The 25129-nt window shown below is 35.5% G+C and overlaps 2 protein-coding genes across 6 annotated transcripts in view; one reads left to right on the forward strand and one right to left on the reverse strand.

Annotated features, from left to right (window-relative positions):
• Nucleotides 1-25129, forward strand: part of NF1 (neurofibromin 1) — a 357521-nt gene that overhangs the window by 230795 nt on the left and 101597 nt on the right. For all 5 annotated transcript variants that reach the window (XM_037809844.1, XM_037809847.1, XM_037809845.1 and 2 more), the window contains 2 exons: nucleotides 396-542; nucleotides 4324-4434. In XM_037809844.1, coding sequence (XP_037665772.1) covers nucleotides 396-542; nucleotides 4324-4434 — 258 coding nt within the window. The remainder of the gene's footprint in view (nucleotides 1-395; nucleotides 543-4323; nucleotides 4435-25129) is intronic.
• On the reverse strand, nucleotides 9587-11394 carry LOC119514201 (anti-sigma-I factor RsgI2-like). The gene is made up of 2 exons (XM_037809852.1): nucleotides 11295-11394; nucleotides 9587-10334 (listed from the first exon to the last, which is right to left on the reverse strand). The coding sequence occupies exon 2, from the start codon at nucleotides 10325-10327 to the stop codon at nucleotides 9824-9826; it is 504 nt and encodes a 167-aa protein (XP_037665780.1). The 5' UTR covers nucleotides 10328-10334; nucleotides 11295-11394; the 3' UTR covers nucleotides 9587-9823.

Consider the following 25129-nt stretch of genomic DNA (forward strand, 5'->3'; position numbering starts at 1 on the left):
TTTAAATGTTTATTAAGTACTGAAAATCCTTATTTACCTGGCTAAGCCAGGGATCAATATGACCAGTTCTCAAATAGTGGTTTCTCAAGATGGTTCTTTCATACTGGAGAAAAGATGGATCAGATTGTTATTTTTACTTACTGATTGCCCATTTAGTAGTAATGGGTTAAGACTTCTAGGGAAAAAAAAAAAGTATATTTATGTAAATTTTATAGTGTGAAGGGGTGTTCATATTTCTAAGATGTTTTGTTATGTACTTAGAACCCCTGAGATCTTATTGGTGCCATTTACAACTCAGGAGTGACTACCGGTTGACAGGAAAAAGAAAAGCAACCAATGACAATCTAAATGAATGTGTACTGCTAAATGTGAACTAAGTGGTTTGCTTTATTTAGGGATCATAAAGCTGTTGGAAGGCGACCTTTTGATAAGATGGCAACACTTCTTGCATACCTGGGTCCTCCAGAACACAAACCTGTGGCAGATACACACTGGTCCAGCCTTAACCTTACCAGTTCAAAGTTTGAGGAATTTATGACCAGGTAAAGTACAACATGGAATTGATAATTGCTTTCTTTTTGGTTGAGGTGCAGAGTTTACCACCAGCCACTTGCTAGATACGTTTGTATCTTTTAGAGAAGATTATGAGGAAAGATGTAACTAATAACCGCATTGCTGTGTTTTGGGATCCCAATTTCCTCCTACTCAATTCTCCTACTCAACATTATTTAAGTATGCTTTGTTTTATAAGATGATTTTCTTATAAATATAATAGTAGCCTATTGAATAGTGCTTTATCATATTTCTTTGATATATTTTCTCATCTACTACTTATAAGGGAGGGCAGACAACATTATTTTCATATTGTAGTTAAGGAAAATACAACTCAATGCGAATAACTGATTTGCCTAAGATTCTACATCTGTTATGTATAAACTTTGATTCTAAGTGCTAGACTGTTTCTACTACACTGTAACATTTTCAGAATCCTCCTAAAAGTTAATGGTATTGATTTCTTTCAGTTTAAGGCTTAGAAAATATAGTATGCTACTCTTGTTATAAAATTTATTTGGACATTTGTTTTGAATTTCATTTAGAGGGATTTAGTGTGTGAACCAATAGGCCCTCATTGATAGACATTCACCTGTATGACGTTACAGTGATTGTAGTTTGCTGGGTCTGTTTATCTTTCAAGTACTTTTCATGTACTTTAAACTTAGTAAGTGTTCCATAAGTGGCTCTTGGTGTTTTGTTCATAGTATGTCGGAGGCAGAAAGAAAAAAAAAAACAGCATCTGACATTCAGAAGTTAATTTACATTAAAGATCTACATATAAGTATGTGTTATTAGTCATATTAATTATAAATCATAGTTTTGTATACATGACTCCAATTCTATGATCTTATTAGAAGAATGTATGAAAATATGTCTCTTTTCCAACATAATTTTTACCTTTAGCTCTATTAGATTTTTCTCAGTGTAACAAATGTTTATTCCTATATAATTCAGGGAATAATTCCCATATGAAATTTTCATGTTACCTAATAGAAAATTACATAATATAAAAAGATAAAACTAATTTTTGTTCAACTTTACTAAGGATATCCTAGCCATTTTTGCAAGAAAACCTCTTGAATACTCCTTTTTTACCTCAGACCCTACCTTTCCTAATAAAGCAATCTTCTGTGCTTGTGAAAAGTAAGTGAACTGATATGTGTAAAATAGTTAGAGCAGTGTCTGGTACATGTAAAGCGTTTAATATTAGATGTTCTATGAGGTCCATTTTGATTTTTTTTATTTTTTTCCCCATTCTTTTCTTTTGTTCTTTCACTTTCCATTATGCCCTCTTAGAGTCTGTGATTCACTGTTCAGCTTCCTCTAATCTAGTACTGTGAGTATCCAGAATCTTTTTAATTTGGTCGACAGTTTCTTTTATTTCCATAAGATTGTCTATTTTTTCTTTACTCTTGCAGTTTCTTCTTTATGCTCTTCTAGGGTCTTCTTCATGTCCTTTATATCCTGTGCCATGCTCTCGTTGTTTGTCTTTAGTTCTTTGATTAATTGCTCCAAGTACTGTGTCTCCTCTGATCTTTTGATTTGGGTGTTTGGGTTTGGGTTATCCATATTGTTTGGTTTCTTCATATGCTTTAAAATTTTCTGTTGTTTTTGGCCTCTTGGCATTTGCTTAACTTGATAGGGTTCTTTTAGGATATGCAGGCTTATTAGAACAATTATCTCTAATTTGTCAGATCTACAGCTTGGTGGGGTACACTTTCTCTAACTAACCATCAAGTGGCGTTCGCGAGCCACCTATTCCCCTCAAGCCAGTTTTCCCCAACTTTGTCTTTGTGGTGAGTGGGGGTCTGAGTCTTGTGGGGGTCCAATTGGTGCACCAAGTTTCTGTGTGTAATTGGTGCTGCCTTCCCTGAATGCAGGGGGTGTGTCTGAGCAGTTAAGAAGGGAGGGCGGCTTTAATAATCAAATCTCCCAGGTGTTCCTAGAGATTTAAAGCTCTTACAGGAGTCTAAATCTTAAGTTCAGACTCACCACAGTTAGTCTCTGCCACTGAGCAGGCTCCCTCACTCGTTTCAGATCACAGACTCCCAGTTTCACCAAGTGCAGGTTCCCCACAGATCTAGCAGACCTTGTCCAGGTGGCGCCTCACTGGAACTGGTGTTTTGGATCACTTTCTGTCTTTTATTTAGTATTTTTCATTTTGCCCTTTCTCTCCTAATCTGCCATCTTCCCAATTCCTAGGATGGACTTTTAATAAATAGTGTTGGGGCAACTGAGTAGCCGGAAAAAAGATGCTCATGCCAGCAGGAGGAAAAACTTCCCATGAATCAAAAAAGAAAATACAGGCAAATTCCTTTTTAATTAGTAAGGAAGGTCTTTGTCACTGATTCAAAACCATAGCCAGAGAAGAAAAGGTTGATAAACTGTCACAGGTTCGTCTCTTTATACCTCAAACCTGTGATCTCCGTTAGAAAAAGCCTGAGCCATATCAGGTTGTGTTTCAGTCATTTTGGGCTTCATCAGGTAACCTCCCACTCAGTTAAGAGTATAGGGACAGATAATAGTTTAAAAGTAAAGAGCACTCAAGATGAGAATTCAACTTCAACATGTTTTTACTAAACGAGTACTTGAAGTAAAAGGTACAAGTTTACGATTTACAAGTTAATTGATACGTTACCAAGCTTGGGAGTCCCTGCTCCTTCAGATGCAGCTAGACATGAGATCAGAGAGCTCCTCCTTGTCTAAGTTACAGAATATTTATAGCATTTTTTTATTTAGAGTACATTTAATTAAGTGATATTCTATTTTTACATTTGAACCACAAGTGAATCAAGATCAAGGGAAGGTATCCACAGCTTTATCAGGGACTTACTTAGCCTTGAATAGGCTACAAAACTCCACTGAAAATATTTCTACTAATTAACTATGATTTCTGTAAGAGCAATATAACATACTTTTTACTTATATGTAATCTAAAAATTAGAAAAGAGATTATTTATCTCTAACTTATTAATATTGTTCTCATATTTCATTCTATGGTTAGTTTATCCATTGTATTATGCAGATAAGCATACATTTGATTAAAACTATATTCATTCAACCTTGCTACATTACTTATGGCTTATCTATGATTGAAGTAACAGCTACAGCCCTATCCTATTTTTTTTTTTTACACAGAGGATCAGATGGTTACTTATTATCTATATCTGTCTAAGAAGGTTGAGAGGGGCTTTCTGCTTTCTTGAAAATATTCACAGCTTTTAATTGTTTAGCTTCTTCCTCAGTATAATCTTCTAATATAGGACTTGAAGGGTATGACTCATCTGCCCCACTTATTATAGTAAGGCCTTTCCACTTTTTGTCATTTGGAAATTGTATTGACTGTTTTAGGTAAAAGTTCTGTTAAATATGTTTCTATTTCGGAAGGAATAACTGGTTCTTCACTGTCAGAACAAAAAGCATCAGGTGGCATATGAGAGCAGTGTAGAGAGGAGTCAGCATCCTCATTATCAGATTCCTCTGTAGTGATATTATCCTGCAACAAAACTAAACTCTTACAAGCAAATAAAACAAATAAGTGGAAACTCAGAAACTTCTGTCTGAAAAAAAAAAAAATACCATGAGTGAAAAACAAAACAAAACACCTTAAAATTTTTGGTGCATGTTGCCATATTGCCCTTCAGAAAACCATTGCTTTTTAAATATTTTATTTATTTTTTATTTTATCATTGGTCCATCATAGATTTTTGTAAATACTCAAAAGGGCAGTATTAAACTTATGAGTTGCTCTGTTCTTTTTTCTTTCAGGCACCAGGTACATGAAAAAGAAGAGTTCAAGGCTTTGAAAACATTAAGTATTTTCTACCAAGCTGGGACTTCCAAAGCTGGGAATCCTATTTTTTATTATGTTGCACGGAGGTAAGAAATGCTCTGATTTGTTTTTCTTAACAGTTTTTAAATTGATAGCAAATATAGAGAGACAGCAAGTTTGATTTTTCCATTTGACTTAACAGGAATTAAAGACAAGTTTACCTGGACTATATTCCAGGGTAAATAGCCATCCTTCCCCTAAAATGATGTTTGGTATATTAGAAAATATTTTTCTAACTGCCCATTTTTTATTGGCTTCTCTTTCCTACATCAAGTGTCTAAATATTATCTCCAATGGATTACCAAGAGTAAACAATTCACAAAGAATCTTTTGTTTCCAGGTGTATTATGATTAGATAGAATTCTACAACATAATCAGGAACTTTTTTTAAAAAAAAAAGCAGAAAGAAAAATTTAAGAGCCTTATCTCTGAGAAATTTTAATAATATGCCATGTAAGCTAGCATCAGGGTGATTTGGAAAATAATTTAAGGAGCTATGGGAAATCCCTATAAAGATGGCACAAGTGACAGCCTTGAAAATTGTGTTAATTCATGCTGTCCACAAGGCTAGTCAAAGACTAATTCCTAGAAAGCCTTTCTGGAAATACTGTGCATACCTCCTAAATGGTAGGTCCAATGCTTGCATTGCTTTCCCTGCCATTCTTTTCTGTCTTACCTTGTTCTGCCTTCCTTTTGAGAACTCAGATGTGATATTATTTGGTCATTTTTTACTTCTTCCCACTTAGCATGACATATGACAATGTGACATGATAGAGAGGGCACTGCTCTGGGATCTCAAGGGGTGTGTTTAGTCTTAGTTCTGCTGTTCATTAGCTGTAGGACTTAAACTTTCTGAGTTTCCTGAATTAAACATAAACTGTGGAATTATGGTCATGGGTGGCAAAACTTAATGGCCAATTAATGGTCATGGGAAGCAAAAACTTGGCAGTTTATAGGAAACAAATTGAGATGAAAAAGTTAGGGAAAGGGGATGAAGAAAGAAAGCTGGATGTTGGGAAACTAAAACTTCCCCTGCCTTCTAGAACTGCCCTAGGAAGTTCATTTGACTAGCTTAGACAGTGAGCCCCTACTCAAAAATACCTATTTTGATATAATGCATGAAATACAGGCTCACTTAAATTATTAAATCTTCCCTTAAAATATGCCTTCATTTAGGCATGTTATATCTGTTCTTCATCCGTGCTTCATTATGAATTCATTTAATCAGGTAATTCAGATGGCCTTAAAACCAAGAAGTCCCAAGAACTGTGTGTGTTGAAGAATTGAAAGTGTAGAAATTTGAATTTGTTCTTCCTCTTCTCCTTTAACTCTGAGTCACGTCTCCTCATCTTCCCATAAAGAATCCTCCCTCCAACTTTCATCTCAGTTGCTGCTTCTAAATTACCTAAGAGAGTTTTAATTTTCTTTTCCAGTTGAGATGAACCATATTTGTATTTCAATCCCAGCCTTTAACACAACCAGGAGGATATTTTTACTTTCTCTATCTTTTCTAAGTAATAAAAAAAATGAAATATTGGTCAAAGAGGTAGATAAATGAGTGCTCCCGCCTCCCTTTTAATTCCTATTAGTTTATAGTTAGCAAAGATTTCTGGAAAACTTCAAAGCTGGGGTTTTTCTTCAGGATCAGAAGCTGTAGGATTGTGTTCCTTCTCTACAGTGGACTAGAAAAGGTCAAAGGGAGGTAGGATGGGCCTGTTGCAGGTGACCTCAATTTAAGTCAATGGAATTTCCAGGAAATCTGTATAGTATAGTGGCTTGAAAGAGCTAAGGATTCCCAGTACTGCTGCTCGTTAGCTGTATTATATTTAGATAATATATATATTATCTATATATATAGATAATTTTTCTGATTCTGTTTCTTCGTGTGTTAAAAAAAGGATCGGGGGGGATGCTTATAAAAACTGTCCTGTTTACTTCTCCCATAAAGTGTTTTGTGACTTAAAAGTTCTGTATAGAAAATGTTTGAGATTTTCTTTTGGATATGACCCTGCCAATTTCAAAAGATATTGATCCTCTCAGTTTCTTACTGAGATTTACTAGAGCTTCTTCTGGCTTTGGTTTTCACCTGGTGTGAAGCCTTAACTCCAGGACAGATGAAGTAACATTTAGTAAATGACAGCAGAGAGAGGTAACAATTCTTCATTATACAAGTCCAGAAGAAAACAGTGAAGGCCTTATTTGTAACAGTCAATTTTGTCCAAGAGCATTTGAATTTGACTTCTCTTTTGATACCCCTATGTTTCTGTAGTTTAGACAACCATGTACTAGTTAACGTCTTCTGAGATGTAAATTCCAGTCTCCTCACAGGTAGTTCACAGACGTTTCAAACTTGACACGTCCAAAACTTAATTCAGCATATATTACAAACCCCTTCTTCATACATGTGCTACACACACACAAAACACATATCATATTCTCTTTCTCAATACCATTGTCATCCCTTTCAGCACTCCTCTCTAGAAACCGTAATCATTTAAAATTTTTCACTCTTGCTATTATCCTCCTCATTGTCAAACACCAAGTCTTGATTTTACCTATGAAATCCTGGAAAATCAGTTAAGTTTTGGTGGTTAAGCCTTTGTTATTGCAAAGAAGTCGTCCTTAATTTCTTAAGAAGTTAGATATCAAGACAAGTATAAATCAGAGCAAAGCCTGCACAGGTGTATACTGAACTAGTCTGGAGCTGGTTTGGACTCTAACTCTCTCTTGTGGCTTCATGATCTTGACTATCTCAGGATTTTCCTCTTTCTGTATCCTTTGCACTTTAGCCCCAGCTAGTAACTCATTATCTCACTGCTGCACGGTTTAAATTCCAGAAAGAGAGTCTGCACTTCCCTGTACTAATGCAGCATTCCTTCCCCCCGCCCCCCCCCAACCCCACAATGACTGCTTCCCGGCTGTCTTCACATTGCTTCTGGGTTACAAATGTAATCTTGCCTTTCCCAGTGTCTTAAACAGCACTGTTGGCTCTTCATATAAAGTTCAGGCTCTGTAGTTGGGCATGCAAAGTGCTCAATAACTTGGGCCCAATTTACTTTTCTGATCTTTTCCTGCCATTCCCTCCCATGTGCTTATGCTCCTGCCCTGTAGTAAAGTATCATAAATACAAGCATAATTGGTATAGCATTGTTTATGATGGTAAACATAAAAAAGAAAGAAAACAACATAACTGTGCTTCAAAGGGGGAATGGTTGAATAAATGATGCATCTATGTCATGTAATAATGTACAATGTGTTAAGTTTATTTTGCTTATTAAAATGCCAGTAATCCAATTCAAACATGTGTAAACCAGAAAGGGAATTTGGCACATTACTAGGAAGAGATGGAATAGCTTCTTGTGTGATCAGATGCAGAGCTTTGAACAGTGTCATCTGTAGAACATCATTCTTCTCTGTTTCCTGACTCTACTTTCTTTGTGTTGGTTTTATTCCCAGGTAGCTCTTCCCAAGCTGTGGCTAGCAGTTCTAAGCTTGTGTTCTTCCAGCTTAATAACCCCGGTGGAAGAAAACACTTATTTTCCAGTGGTTCAAGCAAAAGTACTTGTCTAATTGGCCTGTCTTGAGTCATGTGCCAACTCTTGAGCCAATCATTATGGCGGGGGTGGGTGGGTGTAGTGTCTTGATTGTCTAGGTCTGTATCATGTGCCCAACCCCAGAGCTCAATAATAAGATCAGTTCTACGTTGAGTACATGGAAAGGAGGATACAGGAGCAGAGTTTCCCAATGGAAAACTGGACTGCTGTTACCAGAATGAGGAAAAATAGATATGGGTAGGCAAAATAATTGAAGTTGTCTGCATGCGGCTTTAAAAAGACCTGAAGGATGGCTGATACTTACCATATCATTTGCAGAGTAATATGTTTTTGTGTGTTTGTATGTATTTTTGCATGCACATGCTGTGCATTTATGCCCTAAGGAATGTGTGAAAGTATATATATATTAAACTGTTTACATTGCTTATCTCAGCAATTTGATTGGAAGAGGGAGAAGACCAATGATATTTCTGTTACACATTTCTCTATTGTTTGACTTGTTACCAGGAGCCTATATTATTTTGTAAGAATAATTTAAAATATAAAACCTAAAAGTTACAATTAAAAGTTTTCCTCTGAGGAACATTGTGAGAACTGGCAATTACTTTCTGGCTGGTAGTAGTAATGGTAATAGCTAACATTTACTGAGGCAAACTGTACACATTATATAATATCTCATTTAATCATCGCCGTATCCTTCTGAGGTAGTAGTAGTAGTAATAGTAGTAGTAGTGATTCACATGTAAAAATTGTAATTTAGAGAGGTTGTCAGTCATTCCTCAACCTATTTATCAGAATGATCTGGAGAACTAAAACAAACAGATATATCTCCAGAACCCACCCTGGGCTGCCAAACACAGGGTTAGGGCCGAATCTTGTATATTCAACAAGCTAGTGAATCATTTTTAGCCAATTTAATACTGAAGTTTGGGAATCAGTCCCATTGGGTCATGTAATTAACACTTGGTAGCACAACTAGTAGTATCAGAGTTGGGTTTCAAACCTAGGTCTGTAAAACTCCAATAGGCATACACTTAAAAACTGCCCCATTAATAACATGATTATCACTGTTATACTAGGTTTGGGGGTTAAATCAACCTTTTTAGACTAGCATGAAAATATAACCAGCAATTATGAGGTACATTTCTGTGGGGAAAATGAGTTCTGAATTCCTAGGCATCTGATTTATAAATGATCTTTTGATACACAGTATCTTCCCGTGTAGGAGACTTCCTATAAGGGTTTGCGCAGAGCAAAATAATCTTGTCATTGGAGCAGCAGTATTTTGTATTACAAAGGTTAGCAGAATGGACACTTTTTTTTTTTTAAACTAACACCATATTACAATTACGCATTCATGAAATATGGTAACATAGATGAGAGTGCTTCGTAGAGCATTATAGTTTCTCCTTACTGGATTGCTGCTTTTTTTTTTTTTAATGTATTTCATAAAATGTAAAATAATACAAAAACAACTTCCCCACACCACTTCTCATCCCCCCATCCCTGACACACACGCACACACACACACACACACAGGCATACTTAGGTTAAACTCCATTGACATAATTTCGTCTCCTATACTGTTAATGTAAACATCTGATTCCAATTCAGTTTTACAAAAATTTAAAAGGCAAATGTGGTATTTTTCTTGTTTTAGCATTTAATAGGGTAGTGAATAATTTTTATAAGGAAGGAAACCATCATATTTAAGTAATAATTAAACTTCCATAATTAAAATTTGTAAACATCCAAATTAAGCTTGAATAGTGTTAATTTCTTAGGTAGTAAGTTGAAATAGATTTGATTTTCTTAGCGTGCTTATTGTCATTCAGCAGATAATAACAAACTGAGATAAGAATGCTGGCAATTCAAGGTCACTTTAGCCTGAATGCAAGCAAAACAGCAAAGATGTTACATAGAAAAGAAACTGAATGTTGTCCATTGGATTGAGTTTGGTGCTACCACTGCCACTTGTCATATTCATAGTTTTCATGGTTGTTGCTGTCTTTGGGGTCACTGCTGTCTTTGGAGCCCCTGCTATCTTCAGAATTGTCTTGGGATTTGGGGTCATCTTGGGATTTGGTGTCATTTTGGAAGTCAGACTAATCTTGGAGTTCATGGTTGTATTGGGACTCAGTGTCATCGTGGGATTCAAGGTTGTCTCAGTACTCGGGGTCGTCGTCGGATTCAGGGTGGTCTCGGGACTCGGGGTCGTCGTGGGATTCAGGGTTGTCTCAGTACTCGGGGTCGTTGTGGGATTCAGTGTTGTCTCGGGACTCGGGGTCGTCGTGGGATTCAAGGTTGCTGATGGTGGGATTGTTGTTCCCAAAGTGTTACCAGCAAACATGAGGAGCAGGCTGATCAGTGTTAGCTTGAACATCATTTTCCTTCTGTTATGAAATAATTATATGAATTTAATCTAACACTTGGATCACAAACAGATAGCAAGCAAATACCCTTGATCATGTTTATTTAGTAAATTTGTTATGTTCTTTTTCATGGCTATTAGTGAAAGAATAAAAAACTCCCCTTTCTTTTGTTCTCAGTGTCTGCTGACATAGGACCTATTTTCTGTCTAGGGCCACCAACTTAGAGGGAGAAAAAGCCAAAGACTAAAAAGGAGCTTAATTTGGTCTTTCTATTTAAAAAATTAAAAAAAAGGCAAAAAATAAAACACTTGATATTCAATACAATAAATATGGGAGCTCAAGGTCAATATAAGGTGAGGCAGGAGTAAAGGATAAAAGGCAATCTCGGAAAAAAGAATGACAAAATTAAGCTTAGGTCACAAATTAGAATTTTACATTATAAATGTTTAGCCCAAAGACTAAAAGAGGTAAACCAAGATTGGAGTTTCTCTGGTGCTAGAATGAGGTTTCCTTCATTTTTTCCCCCCTTTAAAAAAGCTGGTTCTCAGAGAACTTCATAGTTTTTAGAATAGAAGGAAATTTAGAAGTGATCAAAATCTTCATTTCACAAATGGGCTCAAAGAGCTTGACTTGTCTGAGAATGCATATCTAGTAATAACCAGAACTAGAACTTGAATCTGAGTGTTAGCCCAATGTTCTTTAGTGGATAGTAGACTGTAAGGATGTGTATATATATATATATATATCAAAGGTTTTATGATAATCCATTGTATAGTAAGACTGGTTTTCTTTTATCTCCTATACAAATCTAATAGCTTGCCACGTTTGAGGTAATACAACCAGCCTATGTTGGACATGATTAAATAGTCCTCTTTTTTTCCTTTTTAACCTAAAACTCAAACTTTAATTTTAGAAACAATGTATACCAAAAGTTACATTTGGCTCTAATGTATAATAAAGAAGATTTCAAATTAATATTACCTTTTGATATTCTTTCTTTGAAGATTAAAAATTCAAATCTTCTCCAGTGTCCTTTGGGAAATCTGATTTCTCACTCACTGAGTGCTCTTTAAATACAATTTGCGAGGAAGTCACATGTTCTAGACTTGACCTGCTATTTGTTCTTTGGAAATATCCTAGAGAGTGTTTTACCAACAATTAATATAAACAGCTGGCTTTTGGCAGCAGTCAAGGAATCCAAATAAAATCTTTCAAAAATCTACACGCTGATTTAAAGAACCCAGTGAATACCAACTTTGTTATTCCTCATATCCATGTATACATTAATGAATTTCTTCACTGGATTGACTGTAAGTGAATATGCTATTTTGCCTACTGTGGATTTAAAAAAAAGCAAGTAAGTTTATCAGAGATAGATGTCTCTATATTTTTTTTAAGCATTAGTATATATCCTTCTAATGTAGTTTCTGGCCATGTTATTTTGAAGTTTTAAAAATAATTCAGAAATGACTATTCCAGGAATTTAATTAATAATAATTAAAGAAACCTATCAGAAAAGAAGTTAAACTTTATTAGTGTAAAACTAATTTAAAAAGGAAAGGATTGCATATGAAAGCAATATTTCATACTGAGGTTTGTTTTTTTAATGTATTAACCCACCCACGTTGAAACACATAAAGTAAATTCTTTAACGGATTTTTGTATTTTGATCAGTCCTTTTCCTTGGTAATCAGCATACGGGAAGTTGGGTTTTATGTGCTAATGTTTTCATCACTTTGGCCAGTGCTATTTAAAAGTTGCAGGAAAAAAAAAAACAAAAAACAAAACAAACAGAAAAACAACAAAAAAAAGTTGCAGGGCCGTGAACAATGGTGTTGGCATACAAGGAACTGGTACATAAATGGCAGAACTACAAGTCAGTACATGTTCCCTACTTGTTTTTCTTTGCTCTGAAGACATGAATAGACTCAGTACTTGCCAAACGTTGTTTAACTGATTTTAACATGTAATATAAACCTCACTTAACTGCATGGACAAATCCAAGAAGTAAACAGAAAAGCCTCTTGGCAACTAAAGTATATATTATAAATTAAAGGTAATGCAAAAGGGTTTGGTACTGTCCATTCTCTACCTATTTTCTCATTCTGCAGATTTTCCTTGGGCGATATCTAATAGATAATAATAGTAATATTTTGTCATTGAGCAGACTCTGCATGACTTCTCATTTTGGTTTTCCAATCCTGACCTTTCGAGTACTAGGCAACTCTTTATTAATGGTTCAAAGCCCTCAATCACAACATATTCAACAGTAAACATTTTTCCCTTCCTATTTTTGTACCCAAATATATTCTCATAATAGCTCTCTCAGTTAATTATATCATCACCTAGCCAAATGGTTCCCCAACCTTTTCTTTCTCACTACTCTTTCTTATTGGTTTTAAACTGCCCAGGCCTCTTACTGATGATAAAGTAAGATTTAAAATTCTGAGCAGTCCAGCACTCAAATACTCCCAAACGAAAGTCATTTGCCATTATCCAAGCCTTTAAATACTTCCCACCTTTGTTTCTTTGTGCAGGCTCCCTATTTGCTCAAAATCCTTTCCTTCCTTTTTCAAAATTCTGTTCTTCCTTCTCTGATGACAGCACCTTTTATGTGACCCTTTTCTAGTTCTATCCTCCAGAATCAATCATTATTGGGCTTTATACTTCTAGGGCACCTGTCAGAGTCTGCTTTTTACTACAGATGTATTCTAAATCTTTATTCCACCATATTCTGGCTTTCTTGTGGTCAGATACCACCTCTTACTCTTTGTATTCCCCCTACCTCCTAGCATAGTGAGTGCTTATACAGAATAGGGTATTTGAGGACACAAGAAACATTGGAATTCATTGAAATGCCTCATGTTTGTTTCTCCATGCCTGAGGGCTAATGCTACTAATGATTTCTAAAATAATAAATGAGACATTTGTCCAGTTACTGTTTCCTCTGTATCATGAGCATAAACTTGAAGTCACAGGCCTGAGTTTAAGTCCCTCCCTATTTTCTGGCTGCTATTTTGAGAGGATTTCTTCATTTGAATAATATGGATCATGGTGCATATTTGTAATCCCTTATCTGCAATTCTGAAAACCAAGACCCTCTAAAAAACCTAAAGTTTTGTCAAAAATATTTGGTACCACAGCTTATTTGGTGGAAATACCTGATCTGCATTGGTAGAGGCTTTTGCTAACTTTGTTATTATGATCTTTATTTCTCCTACTTAATGTGGATATTCATGTTTCACTGCAGAAGTGTCCTAGTTTGCTAATGCTGCAGAATGCAAAACACCAGAGATGGATAGGCTTTTATAAAACGGAGGTTTATTTCACTACACAGTTGGTCTTAAGGCCACAAAGCGTCCAAGGTAACACCTCAGCAATCGGGTACCTTCACCGGAGGATGGCCAATGGCGTCCGGAAAACCTCCGTTAGCTGGGAAGGCAGCCGGCATCTGCTCCAAAGCTCCGGCCTCAAAATGGCTTTCTCCCAGGACGTTCCTCTCTAGCAAGCTTGCTCCTCTTCAAAACATCACTCCCAGCTGCACTCAGTTCCTTCCCCCCTAGTCAGCTCATTTATATAGCTCCACCGATCAAGGCCCACCCTGAATGGGTGGGGCCACGCCTCCATGGGAACATCTCATCAGAATCATTACCCACAGCTGGGTGGGGCACATTCCAAGCAAATCCAACCAGCACCAAAACTTCTGCCCCACACAAGACCACAAAGACAATGGCATTTGGGGGACACAATACATTCAAACCAGCACAAGAAGTATTAGTAGAATTGATTTTAGGGTACTGTTTCAGGTGCCACTGGGTTATACACAATTAGACTAGTACTCAGCATATTATGTTTTTCCACTTCCTTCTGGGTACATCACTATACCATGCCTAACACCATTGTTTCTAGGTGACACCATGTGACTGAGTTCTGATCAGTAAAATATAGGTTCCAGTGATATATGTCATTGTCAGGTCTGGTCTCTAACTTCTCACCAGTCTTCTACTCTTGTTCTGTTCCGTCAACACCTGAAGTAGAGGGTTCAGTGGGGGATTGCCAAGTCTTTATAAGATGATAGAGCCACAAGATGACATGAGCTAAGTGAGAAATAAACTTTTGGTTATTTGTGCCACTGATGTTTCGGAGTTGTTTGTGACAGAAGTTAGTCTGTACTGACTAATACAACTGCATGCTGGTTAGCTCGCCTTTGCTTCTTCAAATCCACTTTTTGTTCTTCCCCACCCTGCTCTGTACCCTGAGAGGCTGGCATGTGTGGGGTGGATCACTGGGCTTCTCTCCTCTCTGGCTTCCAGTTTGTACCATGGGGAATACAAGCAGGAGGGTGGAGGGAAGAAAGAGAGGAAGGTCAGGGTCCGTATTCTATTGGTCCCCTCCCTGTGGAGCCACTGTGGGTTGGTTGCATTGCTCCACAAAAATTACAGATTTGTTAGACGACCTTCTTCACACAGGCCTCTCTGTGTCTAGTTTCTGGTAACCTCCCTTCCCTCACCCCTTCAGGTTCAATATTTCACTATCTCTTATGGTTTCCCTAAACCCTGCCCTCTCCTTTATAAGGAATCTCTAATTATTCTAATCTGAGTCTCAACTGGTTTCCTGCTGGAACTAGAACTGCTACAAATAATATATGCACTATTTTGTCTCCTAAAATTTGAGCAGTTCTGAATTGAGAAATGCATTTTGCCCCAAGAGTTTCAGATAAAGGTTTTAGATACCAAGTTTATTGGTTTATTGGGAGTATTAATTGTGATAGCACTTGTATGGCATTTAGTAGAGTACCCAACACATGGTCATGGTAAGCATTTGATAAATGGTAGCCCCTATTGGTGTAAGAATAACAGATATGTTACTAATTTTCTGTCTGATAAATCTAAATTTCTCATATTTAGAGCCAGAACTTTGGGACAATTATAAGAGCAGTATCTTGTCTAACTGTTCACATGTAGATTGTTTCAAAACTCTTAAGGTGAAAATGGAGAAAAGTGATTTAATTTATAAAATTACCTGAAAGATTATAAATTTCCTAACTGCTATTTCTTGAGAATTTCAAATAGCCATTTTAATATGTTACTCTAGAAACAATTAGTTCCCCTTTTCCTTTTTGTAACTTTTCTCTTTGGTCTTTTTGTGGGTTTTATGTCGTGAAAAGGATGTGGAAGCCCTTTTTGCTTTTTAGCAAACCCTATCGGGTATTACAGCTGTATCTTTGACACTGCACCTGTGCATTATGTATTATGTCCCTTTTAAATATAACAGTTTTTTGTTGTTATTTTTTTAACAAACCTTTAGCTCATAGGCCATACAGAAATAGGCCACAAGCTGCCCACAGGCAGGATATTGCCAGTAGGCCATAGTTTGCCAACCTCTGGTCTAGGCTATTGCAGTAGCTTCCTAGTTGGATTACTTGCCACCAGTATTTTACTCCATCTCCTCCATCTTCCACATTACTGCCAGAATGATCTTTGTAAAATATGACCATGTCATTTCCAGGTGAGAACCCCTCTACTGACTCCTGTTAGCTAAATTTTCCATACTTAAGTTATTCACACACTATCTTTGGTATTTTTGCCATATTTTCATACCTTCTATACTACTATTTACTCCATATGTTTATCTACTTTTTTCTTAAATAAAGGAAATTTTATGTTATATCATAAACGGAAAATCAGTATTGATCCGTAAATGAAAGATAGCAGTAAAAGGATGTATAGAACTATTGAATTCCTATATCATCCCATCCGATTGTATATGTACCACACTTCAAAAAATCCATGGCTTAGAAGATAAAGCCTTTCCTTAGCATTTCATACAAGTCTCTCTGTAATCTGTTATATTGCTCATATTACTCTCAAGATTGCAGAACTGAAGCAGAAAATTGAAAGTCATTTTAGTAAGAGGCTAGATGCTGGCCCTGTGTTTTGGAAATCTGACGATGCTACCATCAGCGATGTAGTTTCAAGTAAGTCTATGTGTACTTCTGGCCTATCCTCAGGAAAGCGTGTTTATGATATGTTGCTGAGGTTGTCATTGGGGCACTTGTCAAGAAGACTGTAGTTGCTGGCAAGCCCACAAAGTCTGCCCTAGAGCTCAGAATATCAAATGAGTAGTCTCTATAGCACCTCCTCTATAGTAGTGGAAAAAGTCTTAAAACCGTTTGTCTCAATTAGTCATTTAAGTTTAAAAATAGAAGGCTGATTAATGACCACAGCATGTGGTAACATCTATAAAACGGTGCTCCAGACTTTATACTGTATGCCTCACCTTATGTTTCAGCTACCCTAACCATCTTACCATTGCCCTATTCTGTGATACCGTGGCTCCTTGGTATGCCTCTGTGCTTTTGCATAGGCTTAATCTCTGCCTGGAGTACTCTTCCATTAACACAGGGCAAACTCCTACTTTTGATTTGAGACCCATATCAATAACCTGTCCTCGGACTTAAAAAATATATATATATGTATATATATAGAGAGAGAGAGAGAGAGACAGAGATAATTCACATATTGTAAAATTTACCCTTTTAACTTATACAGTTAAGTAATTTTTATTGTATTCACAGACTTGTACAATCATCACTACCATCAAAGAAACCCCCTACCTGTTATCAGTCTTTCCCCTTCCTCCTTCCTTCCAGCCACTGGCAACCACTAATCTACCTTCAATTTCTATGGATTTGCCTATTCCAGACATTTCATGTAACTGGAATCATGCATGTTTCTGTTTGTTAAAGCTGCCAAAATGCAAGTTTTAGAATGAATATTACCCAAGGACTTGCACCCTATTCTGGAGAGATTTAGTGTGTTTCCGTTTGTATGCAGGGCAGTTAAGTATTGTTAGGCAAAACATATGCCTGTTAAACATGTGTCTGAGCTTATATAGTGCTCTAGTAAACTAATCAAGGCCCACGCTGAATAGGCAGGGCTATACCTCCATGGAAATTATCTAATCAGAGTTATCACCTACAGTTGGGTGGGTCGCTTCTCCATAGAAACACTCAATCAAAGAATTCCAGTCTAATCAACATTAAATATATCTGCGCCTACAAGATTGCATCAAAGAACATGGCATTTTGGGGGACATAATACATTCCAACTGGCACGGTTACATGTTGGACTTTTAGCTCTTAGGTCTTAGATAGATGTCTTCTTCTGGGTATACAAAGAATCTAGCAGAGTATGTGGCATTTCATAGAACATTTAATAAATGAACCTACCTTTTCCTTATTGTAGCATTCAATGATAGTGTCAAAACTAATCACCAATTTTAATTATATACACACATGACTATAGTCTGAGGGACGCAGACTTGATCTAGTAATAGTGATTAGAATTAAGAGTTTTGGATTCATCCAGAAGATTTCCTGAGAGATTTATTTACCTTATACTTGGTTTGTAGAAGTATAGTGGTCTTGGATGTTAGTGAAACAAGGCTTTGCTTTACTCAACAATGAAGATTTAGTAATTGGTACATACTGAATAATCTGGTGGTTATGACTTGACATGTGACATGCACACAAAAAAGATCAAGTTTAGTGGCTGCAGTCCATTTGTTGCTATGCAATTGGGTTTTTGAATCAATTATTGTTTAACTCTTTAAGTAAGCATGTAATCCTCGAAAGGAAATAATCCTGAGATGTATGTATGAGGTTTGATTATGTAAAACAACACGGTAAAATTCTAAAGCATCTAAGGAAATATATATCCAGTGAGTGTTGTTCCCTTCAAGAGAGTCACTGTTGGGGGTGGTATATGTACTTCAAAGCATGTTGCCTTTAAGTACAGTGTTTGAGGGCAGTGGTTTTTTGGAAGTGCTGTCAAAGTCTAGAGTACCTTCTTTTAGAATATAGTAGGAAAATCTTCATACTGTAAAAGTTTGGATGAACAAGATGAAAGATCAAGTTTAGTAATAGTTTTTTGTCTAAAATGAGGTTTTCTTCTTTGATTTATAAACTGACTCTTAATCATATTTGAAAGGAGGGGGCCCAAAGATGTTTTTAGTAATGACAGCATCTTTGAAACAGGAATATGGTGACTCAAGATGACTATTTTGAAGTGGAATACAGAAATTTAGATGCATCATCTGTGATATTTGTGATTAAAATTAAAATCAGTTTATAGTAAATACATAGTTAATATATGAAGATCTTTTATTGGTTTTAGGTGACTCCTTGATTTTTTATTGATTTTAACATGTTTTAAAGAAACTTTGGCTTTTATAGGATGTCTCTAAGTTCATACTTAATCACCTGCAGCTTTTTTCGGAAAATGTAGAGTCAGGGCAAGAGACTTATAATACTTCATCCAAGCATACTTTGTTAAAGCAAGAAAGAATGCATGTGAACAACACAGAAAAGCCATACCATGCGGAAATATTAGAGCCTGTGAATAGGTGAAGTTATTTTTCAACAGTTATTTGCTTTTTTTAGTTATTTATAGCTGGTATGAGGAAATACAGCTGAGTGTCCTACAGCTTAGTGATAGAGCTGGTAAATGTATGTGGCTGTGTGCCATTTACACTTATACTCCATAAGTATCTCAGAAACAATAATGGTCACTGAGGCTTCGATTGGCAAATGAGGGCCTTCCTAGTGGTTATTGTGGTTGTATGGCATCCTTGTTTTACCTTACTGCTGTTTTGTTTCTTTCTCAATGAAAAGCCATTAAATCTTGGTTTATTTTCTGTTGAGGCAAGCATTTGACAGACATTTGAACTCCCTCAGCCTTCCAGAGTGTTTAGTTTGTTTGTTTGAACTGTGACTGTGGGCGACAAAATAACACAGTGGCAGACTTCATTTCCTAATGTTTATCCTTTCATCAGATTTATTTATTGATATTGACTTAGTGAAACCCATTTAAAAATATTCAGATATCTCATTATTACTGCTAAATCATATTTCCCATGAGATAAATAGCAAACCTTATAAACCAATTATTTGAAGCAAACTGAAGAGGGCAGATACGTGAGGGTTTATGTGCTGTTATGGGTTCAGTCATTTCCATTTTGAGCCAAGAATCTCTTATAACAGAACAGTAGTAACCTTAAAATATTTACATAGCACTTATAAAGTACTTTAATAACATAATTTAATCTAGTCCTTTGAAACATTCTCACAGAATACTTGTTATTAACTATATTTTAACCATAGGACATATTTATTAACTTGCCCAAGATAACACAGGCTGTAGGTGACAAAACCTTATCTCATACTCTTTCAATTAAACCACAGTGTGCTCTGAATAGAATTATTTTGATCAGATAAGAACCAATTTTGCTCTTTTTATTGCGTGTGTGCATGTTTAATTTCTGTGCTTTTACCTAAATGTGTGACAACTTCAACACATTTAAAATATCAGGCCAGGATTTGGAGAGAAAGATAAGTGAATGAATTGCACATATGTCCCAATTGGTTCCTAAATATGTTTAATGGAGGTAGGGCTGTTAAACAAAATGGCATTTCTTAAAATCAAGCTTCTTAAAGACCTCAGTTTGCACCACAGTTTTCAAAATGTGAAGCTAAGTCATCTGCTTAACACATTATTAACATGTAGAGGTGTCATTGTTTCAATTTCCCTGATTGTTTTCTCTTGGACAGAACTGTACACAGGTATCAGAACTAACTTCTCTGAAATTGTTCAAACTCCCCACTACCCAGAACTAGTTTCTTATATGACAAGTAGCAGCCTAGCCAAATCCTCCTTCATTCTCATACTTTTCTTTGATCTTTTTTTTTCCTCTGGACTATGAAGCTGTGACTTTGATCTAAATGGAAGTAACTTAGACTCTAGATTAAGACCAGTAGAAGATGGACTTTGTCTTTCTTTCATGGGTCACTGTTAGCCTACCAATTATACCTTTGATCTGTGTTATTTGTTCTTTTATTTATAAAGTTGGTTAAGGATGATTAAACAAACAAACAAACTTCTAGGGGGAAGTGATATCTAAGCTGAAATCAGAGGGATGACCAGGGGAAGCAGAGGTAGAGGAGGACATACTGCATCTGTGAAAGCCTGGTGGCAAAAGTGAGCATGGTGAATTAGAGGGACAGAACAAGTTTTGACTATACTATATGATGGGGCTGGAAAGTTTTAAGATGATACTGTAAAGGGAAGCAAGAGCCAGATCATCCAGTATTATGATATTAAGTATATTAAAAATGTGTACTTTATTCTAAGACATGAGAAATTATTGAAGTTTTTTTTTTTAAAGAGAGAAAAACAGCTGGTCTGGTTAGACTTGTTAGGGAACAGTCCTGTTGCAGTTGACCATGTAGAGCTAAAATAAGTTAATGCAATATATACATGCTTCCAAGAATTTTGATTGTGCTTCTCTATCTCTGACCTTTACCTTCATCACAGCCTCTAGTTTCTTGACCAGCCCTGCCTAGTCCCTGTTCATCTTTTGTCTTCTCATTTCTCTTCTTTTCCTACTTAATCTAGACCCTTTGGACAGCTATTTCAATAGTTCTTTTCTTAGAGCCCTTGCATCTTTCAAGATCAAGGTAGATAATAAAACATATTTGGTATACAGTATTAGCATTTTGGTATATTTCTTTTAGTTGTTGTTTCTGTACATAATTCTATACAATTATGGATATATATATATCCTGTAATTTTTGCTTATCTTTCTAACAGTTGCATTTTTCTACATTTCAAATTTTTTAAAAAAGCTTTATAAATATTTTTCATTATGTTCCTTCTAAACGTTCTTTTTGTTTATTTGTTTATTTTTCATATTCTTGTTACCCCCCTCTCCCCCTCCCTTTTTTTAGCAAACCCAAATATTTTTAATGGCATATAATATTCTGGTCAAAGTTCATCGTTTCCTTACGCAGTTATCTAATGGTGGATATTTAGTATTGTTTCCATTTTTCTCAATGATTAAGAATCTTAATTCTGAAATTTACCTAGAATTACTAGGTTAAAGGTTAAAATATTTTAAGTTTTTGATCATTGCCAAATTGCTGTCCAAAAGAGTTGTACCACTATATGAATGTGGCCTTTTCATTATATCTTCCCTAGCATTGATTACTTTAAAAAAAAAAAAAATCTGGTTTGCTGATTTAAAAGTGAGAAATTGTATGTATCGCTTTTTAAAATTGCATTTCTACATTAGTAAATGTTTGGCCTTATTCCCATGTATTTATTAATCACCATGTTTCCTATCTTGTAAACTTTGTTTGTGCCTTTTATCCGTTTATCCATTTGGCATCTTAGTGTTTTTCTTATCAATTTTATGAACTCCTGCTTAACAATATTCTTTATGATAGTCTCTGAATATTTTTATCAGGTTAGTTATTTCAGCATAAAGAAATTTGGGGTTTTGTATAGACAAGTCTATTGATTATTTCTTTGTGATTTTTTTCCTTCTAATGAAAAAAAAAAAAAGCTTTCTGCCCCAGAGATATAGAAATATTTTTAAATTATTTTGTTTACTTTAATAAAATCACATGAAATGTTAAATTGACTATTTTGAATTTTCCCAGAACTATTTATTTATTGAGTCTTTCCCTTCCCTTTTTATTTTTGATTTTCCTTCTAACACTAACTACGTTTACAAACTTTCTATGTGGTAGGCACTGTTCTAAGCACTTTACACATACAATCTTATGTTCCCTTTACAACTGTGAGGAAATTGTGGCACAAAGAGTCAGTTTGCTCAAGGTCACACAGCTAATGAGCAGAGCTTTGTCATATATTGAATTCTATGTACTGTAATCTAATTGTGATGTCATTTGTTTTTTTATTATTTTTTATTTTGATGTTACTACCATTCTGTCTTAATTATTATAGGTGATGCAATGTTTCCCTTTCAACCAAGGCTAGGATACCTCTACTCCTTCTTTTTTCTGTTCCTGCCTGTTTATTTTTCGAAATGAACTTAAATATTTTATGTCAATTTCCAAAAAGAATCTCATTGGAATGTTTATCAGAGTTGGTTTGATCCATAATTTTATTGGAAATAATCGCATCTTTACAATGTCCAATCACAGTGTGTCTCCTGTACTTAACCTGGTGCCTGGTACTTTCCAGGTGCTGAATAAATACTTGTGAGTGAGTGAGTGAGCAAGCGAATGAGTGACTGGAGAGACCTTCATTTATTCTCTCCATCAAATCCTGGTTTATACTTCTATATATTGTTTTTTAGCTTTTCCTTGTTTCATCCTGTATTATTTCATTTATGTTTTTTAGCTTTTCCCCATTTGGTCCTTCACATTTTATGTGAATGTTATTTCTTGACATTGTATATTTTGGGTGGTTGTTGCTGTTATGAATGGTATCTTTTCCCCCTTATTTTCTACTTATTTGTTATTAGTATACAAGAAAGCCAGTGACATTTCAATTTTTAATTTGTTGTTAGTTATTTAAAGTTAGCTATTCTTCTGACAGTATTCCTGGGGAATCCTTGGGTTACACAATTATTTCACCTGTTAATACTGTTAATATTCCTTTTTTTCCCTATAATTTTATGTGTTATTTTTCTTTCTCATTGTGGAACTTCCCAATAAGTTAAAAAGATTGGTGATCATGGACATCCATCCTTGTTTGCATTCTGTTTTTAATAGAAATATAACTTCTCACTGTTAAGTATGATGTTGGATACTGGTTTTCAATACATGATACCACTTCTTACCTAGTTCTTAAAATGTACTTTATAAGGAGTTATCTTATAAATGATTTTAGGTTGACTTTTGTCTGACATTTTTGGTGTCAGTTCAAGTAATTTGCTATTGCTTCTGAGCATTATTATGTAAGATTATTGAAGTACGTATTTGTGATCTTTTAATTTAGCCATAGGAGACATCTTCTTATTTTGCTGTGATAAGCTAATGTTGCTTTGACTTTCTTCCTAGTCATTAATAATCTGGAGAGTCAGGGACTAAAGCAAACACATCCTTTAATTCCCTTGCTTTTCTTAGGGTGTAGAGCTTGGATGTTTCCATGTATGAGAATTTCTTTTAGCTTCAGGCTTGGATGTACAGATGTTATAATAATAATCCTAACAGCAGTAGCAGCATTTACCACACATAGGAATGTGTGTGGACAAAGACACTGATAAGGCTTTATGCAAATTTTGTCATTTAATCCTGAGAAAGAAAATCACTATGAGATAAGTTCTGCTGTGCCCATTCTATAGATGAGGAGGTTGTAATTTAGAGCAGTGAAGTAACTTGCCCGGTTCGTACAACTTTAAAGTAGCAAAGACAGAATTTAGCCTAGATCCTCTGACACCAGAGCTCACTCTCCACCACTACCCTGTGCTTCATTGTGTTGCTTTTGTGTTTGTATTCCTATTGGGATCTTCCTGACTGTTGAGTAGCCTGTTCACCAAGAAACAAATGTTATTTAAAACATAGAACCAAGCCTTAGAGATATGAGGAGGGGAGATGTATTATTTTTTAATAATATAATAATTACTACCATCTCTTCTGGGACTTCATAAGCAAGCATTGATTACTACTTTTCTGAAATAAGTAGATTGATTTGACTGTGATGTTAAAAACCATTGACATTGTGTGTGAATAAAACAGTTTTGGAAAAAAACTATTGACATTATAAATTGCATATGCAATCACGTTAATTGTGTTGCAGGTTGCTCATTCATTGATGACCTTATTTTAGAAAGCATATTATAGGTGCTCTTGTTTGTTTGTTTAAATCTGCACGGTACCCTAAACATTTACTCAACAACAGAATGTGGCTTACCACTATATGTCAAGCACGCTACTTGTTTTTATTCACCAGGACACACTAATTAAATAACATGGTTTTTAAGCTACTTCTGATAAATTTGATAGATAGATGCTGGGGACTAACGCATTCTGAAATGTTTGTTTGTGGAGTCCAATGATAACGGTAGTATTTGTCTTAGTGGCAAACAATGAACACTCCTCCATTAATACTGATAAGAACACAGTTTCCTTAGAAGGAATTATTATCTGATACTTTAAGGCAGATAATACTTCTTTCTGGGACTTAGAGTCTGAGTAATTGGCATAGGTTGGAACTTATAAATTTAATGAGTTTTTCCTCAGAATTTTGCAGGCATGTCAGGATTGGCATAATCCTTAGGTGCTGCTAATACCACAAGCTGTAATTTCACTCTCGTGTTGTTTTTGCCCATAGGATTTCTAAGACAGCATTGAATTTTGGCACTGTTTCCTGTGGAACTCAGGATATATGTTTGTTTATTTTTAAATAAAGTGCAAGGGCATGGTAGGGTAGGGAATAGTTAAGCAATTAGCCTCTGTTGTTGATGGTGAAGGTACTAAATTAGTGATTGGGAAGCAATGGGGATAGCTTGCCCATTTGAAAATAGAATCCATTTTAAAATCATTTAGGTAACTTTTTGCAACAACCTCTTTTCTTCTTGGTGAAATTTCCTGACATAATGAGTCAGTTTGGTTTGCTAAGACCAAAAAATATTGAAGAACCACTGTGCTAAATAGCATAAGAGATAAACTGTTTCATCAAACCTTAATTGTGATTATTCCATAAGCCTGGTCCTTAAAGAGGAAAAAAAGAGCGTGTTAACTCTTTTGTTACTTGTTACTTGTTACTTTTCTTTCTCTGAATAGAAATGTTTTTCCCAAACATGGAAAAGTAAGGTATCTTAATTTTAAAATTTCTTAAGAAGAAACATATAAAATTTCTTTCTGTATTCTTCCCAATTCTAGGAATGTTCAAAATTAGGTTCTTCCTTATGTCTCACAAATTAAATACCTCATTTGTGGCTCTCCCACAAATGTCACATTTTAATCTAGCCTTTTTTCAAGGCTTCTATTTCTAACTCTTGGCTGT

Source organism: Choloepus didactylus, chromosome 18, assembly GCF_015220235.1.
Source record: "Choloepus didactylus isolate mChoDid1 chromosome 18, mChoDid1.pri, whole genome shotgun sequence".
NCBI classification, from domain to species: Eukaryota; Metazoa; Chordata; class Mammalia; order Pilosa; family Megalonychidae; genus Choloepus; species Choloepus didactylus.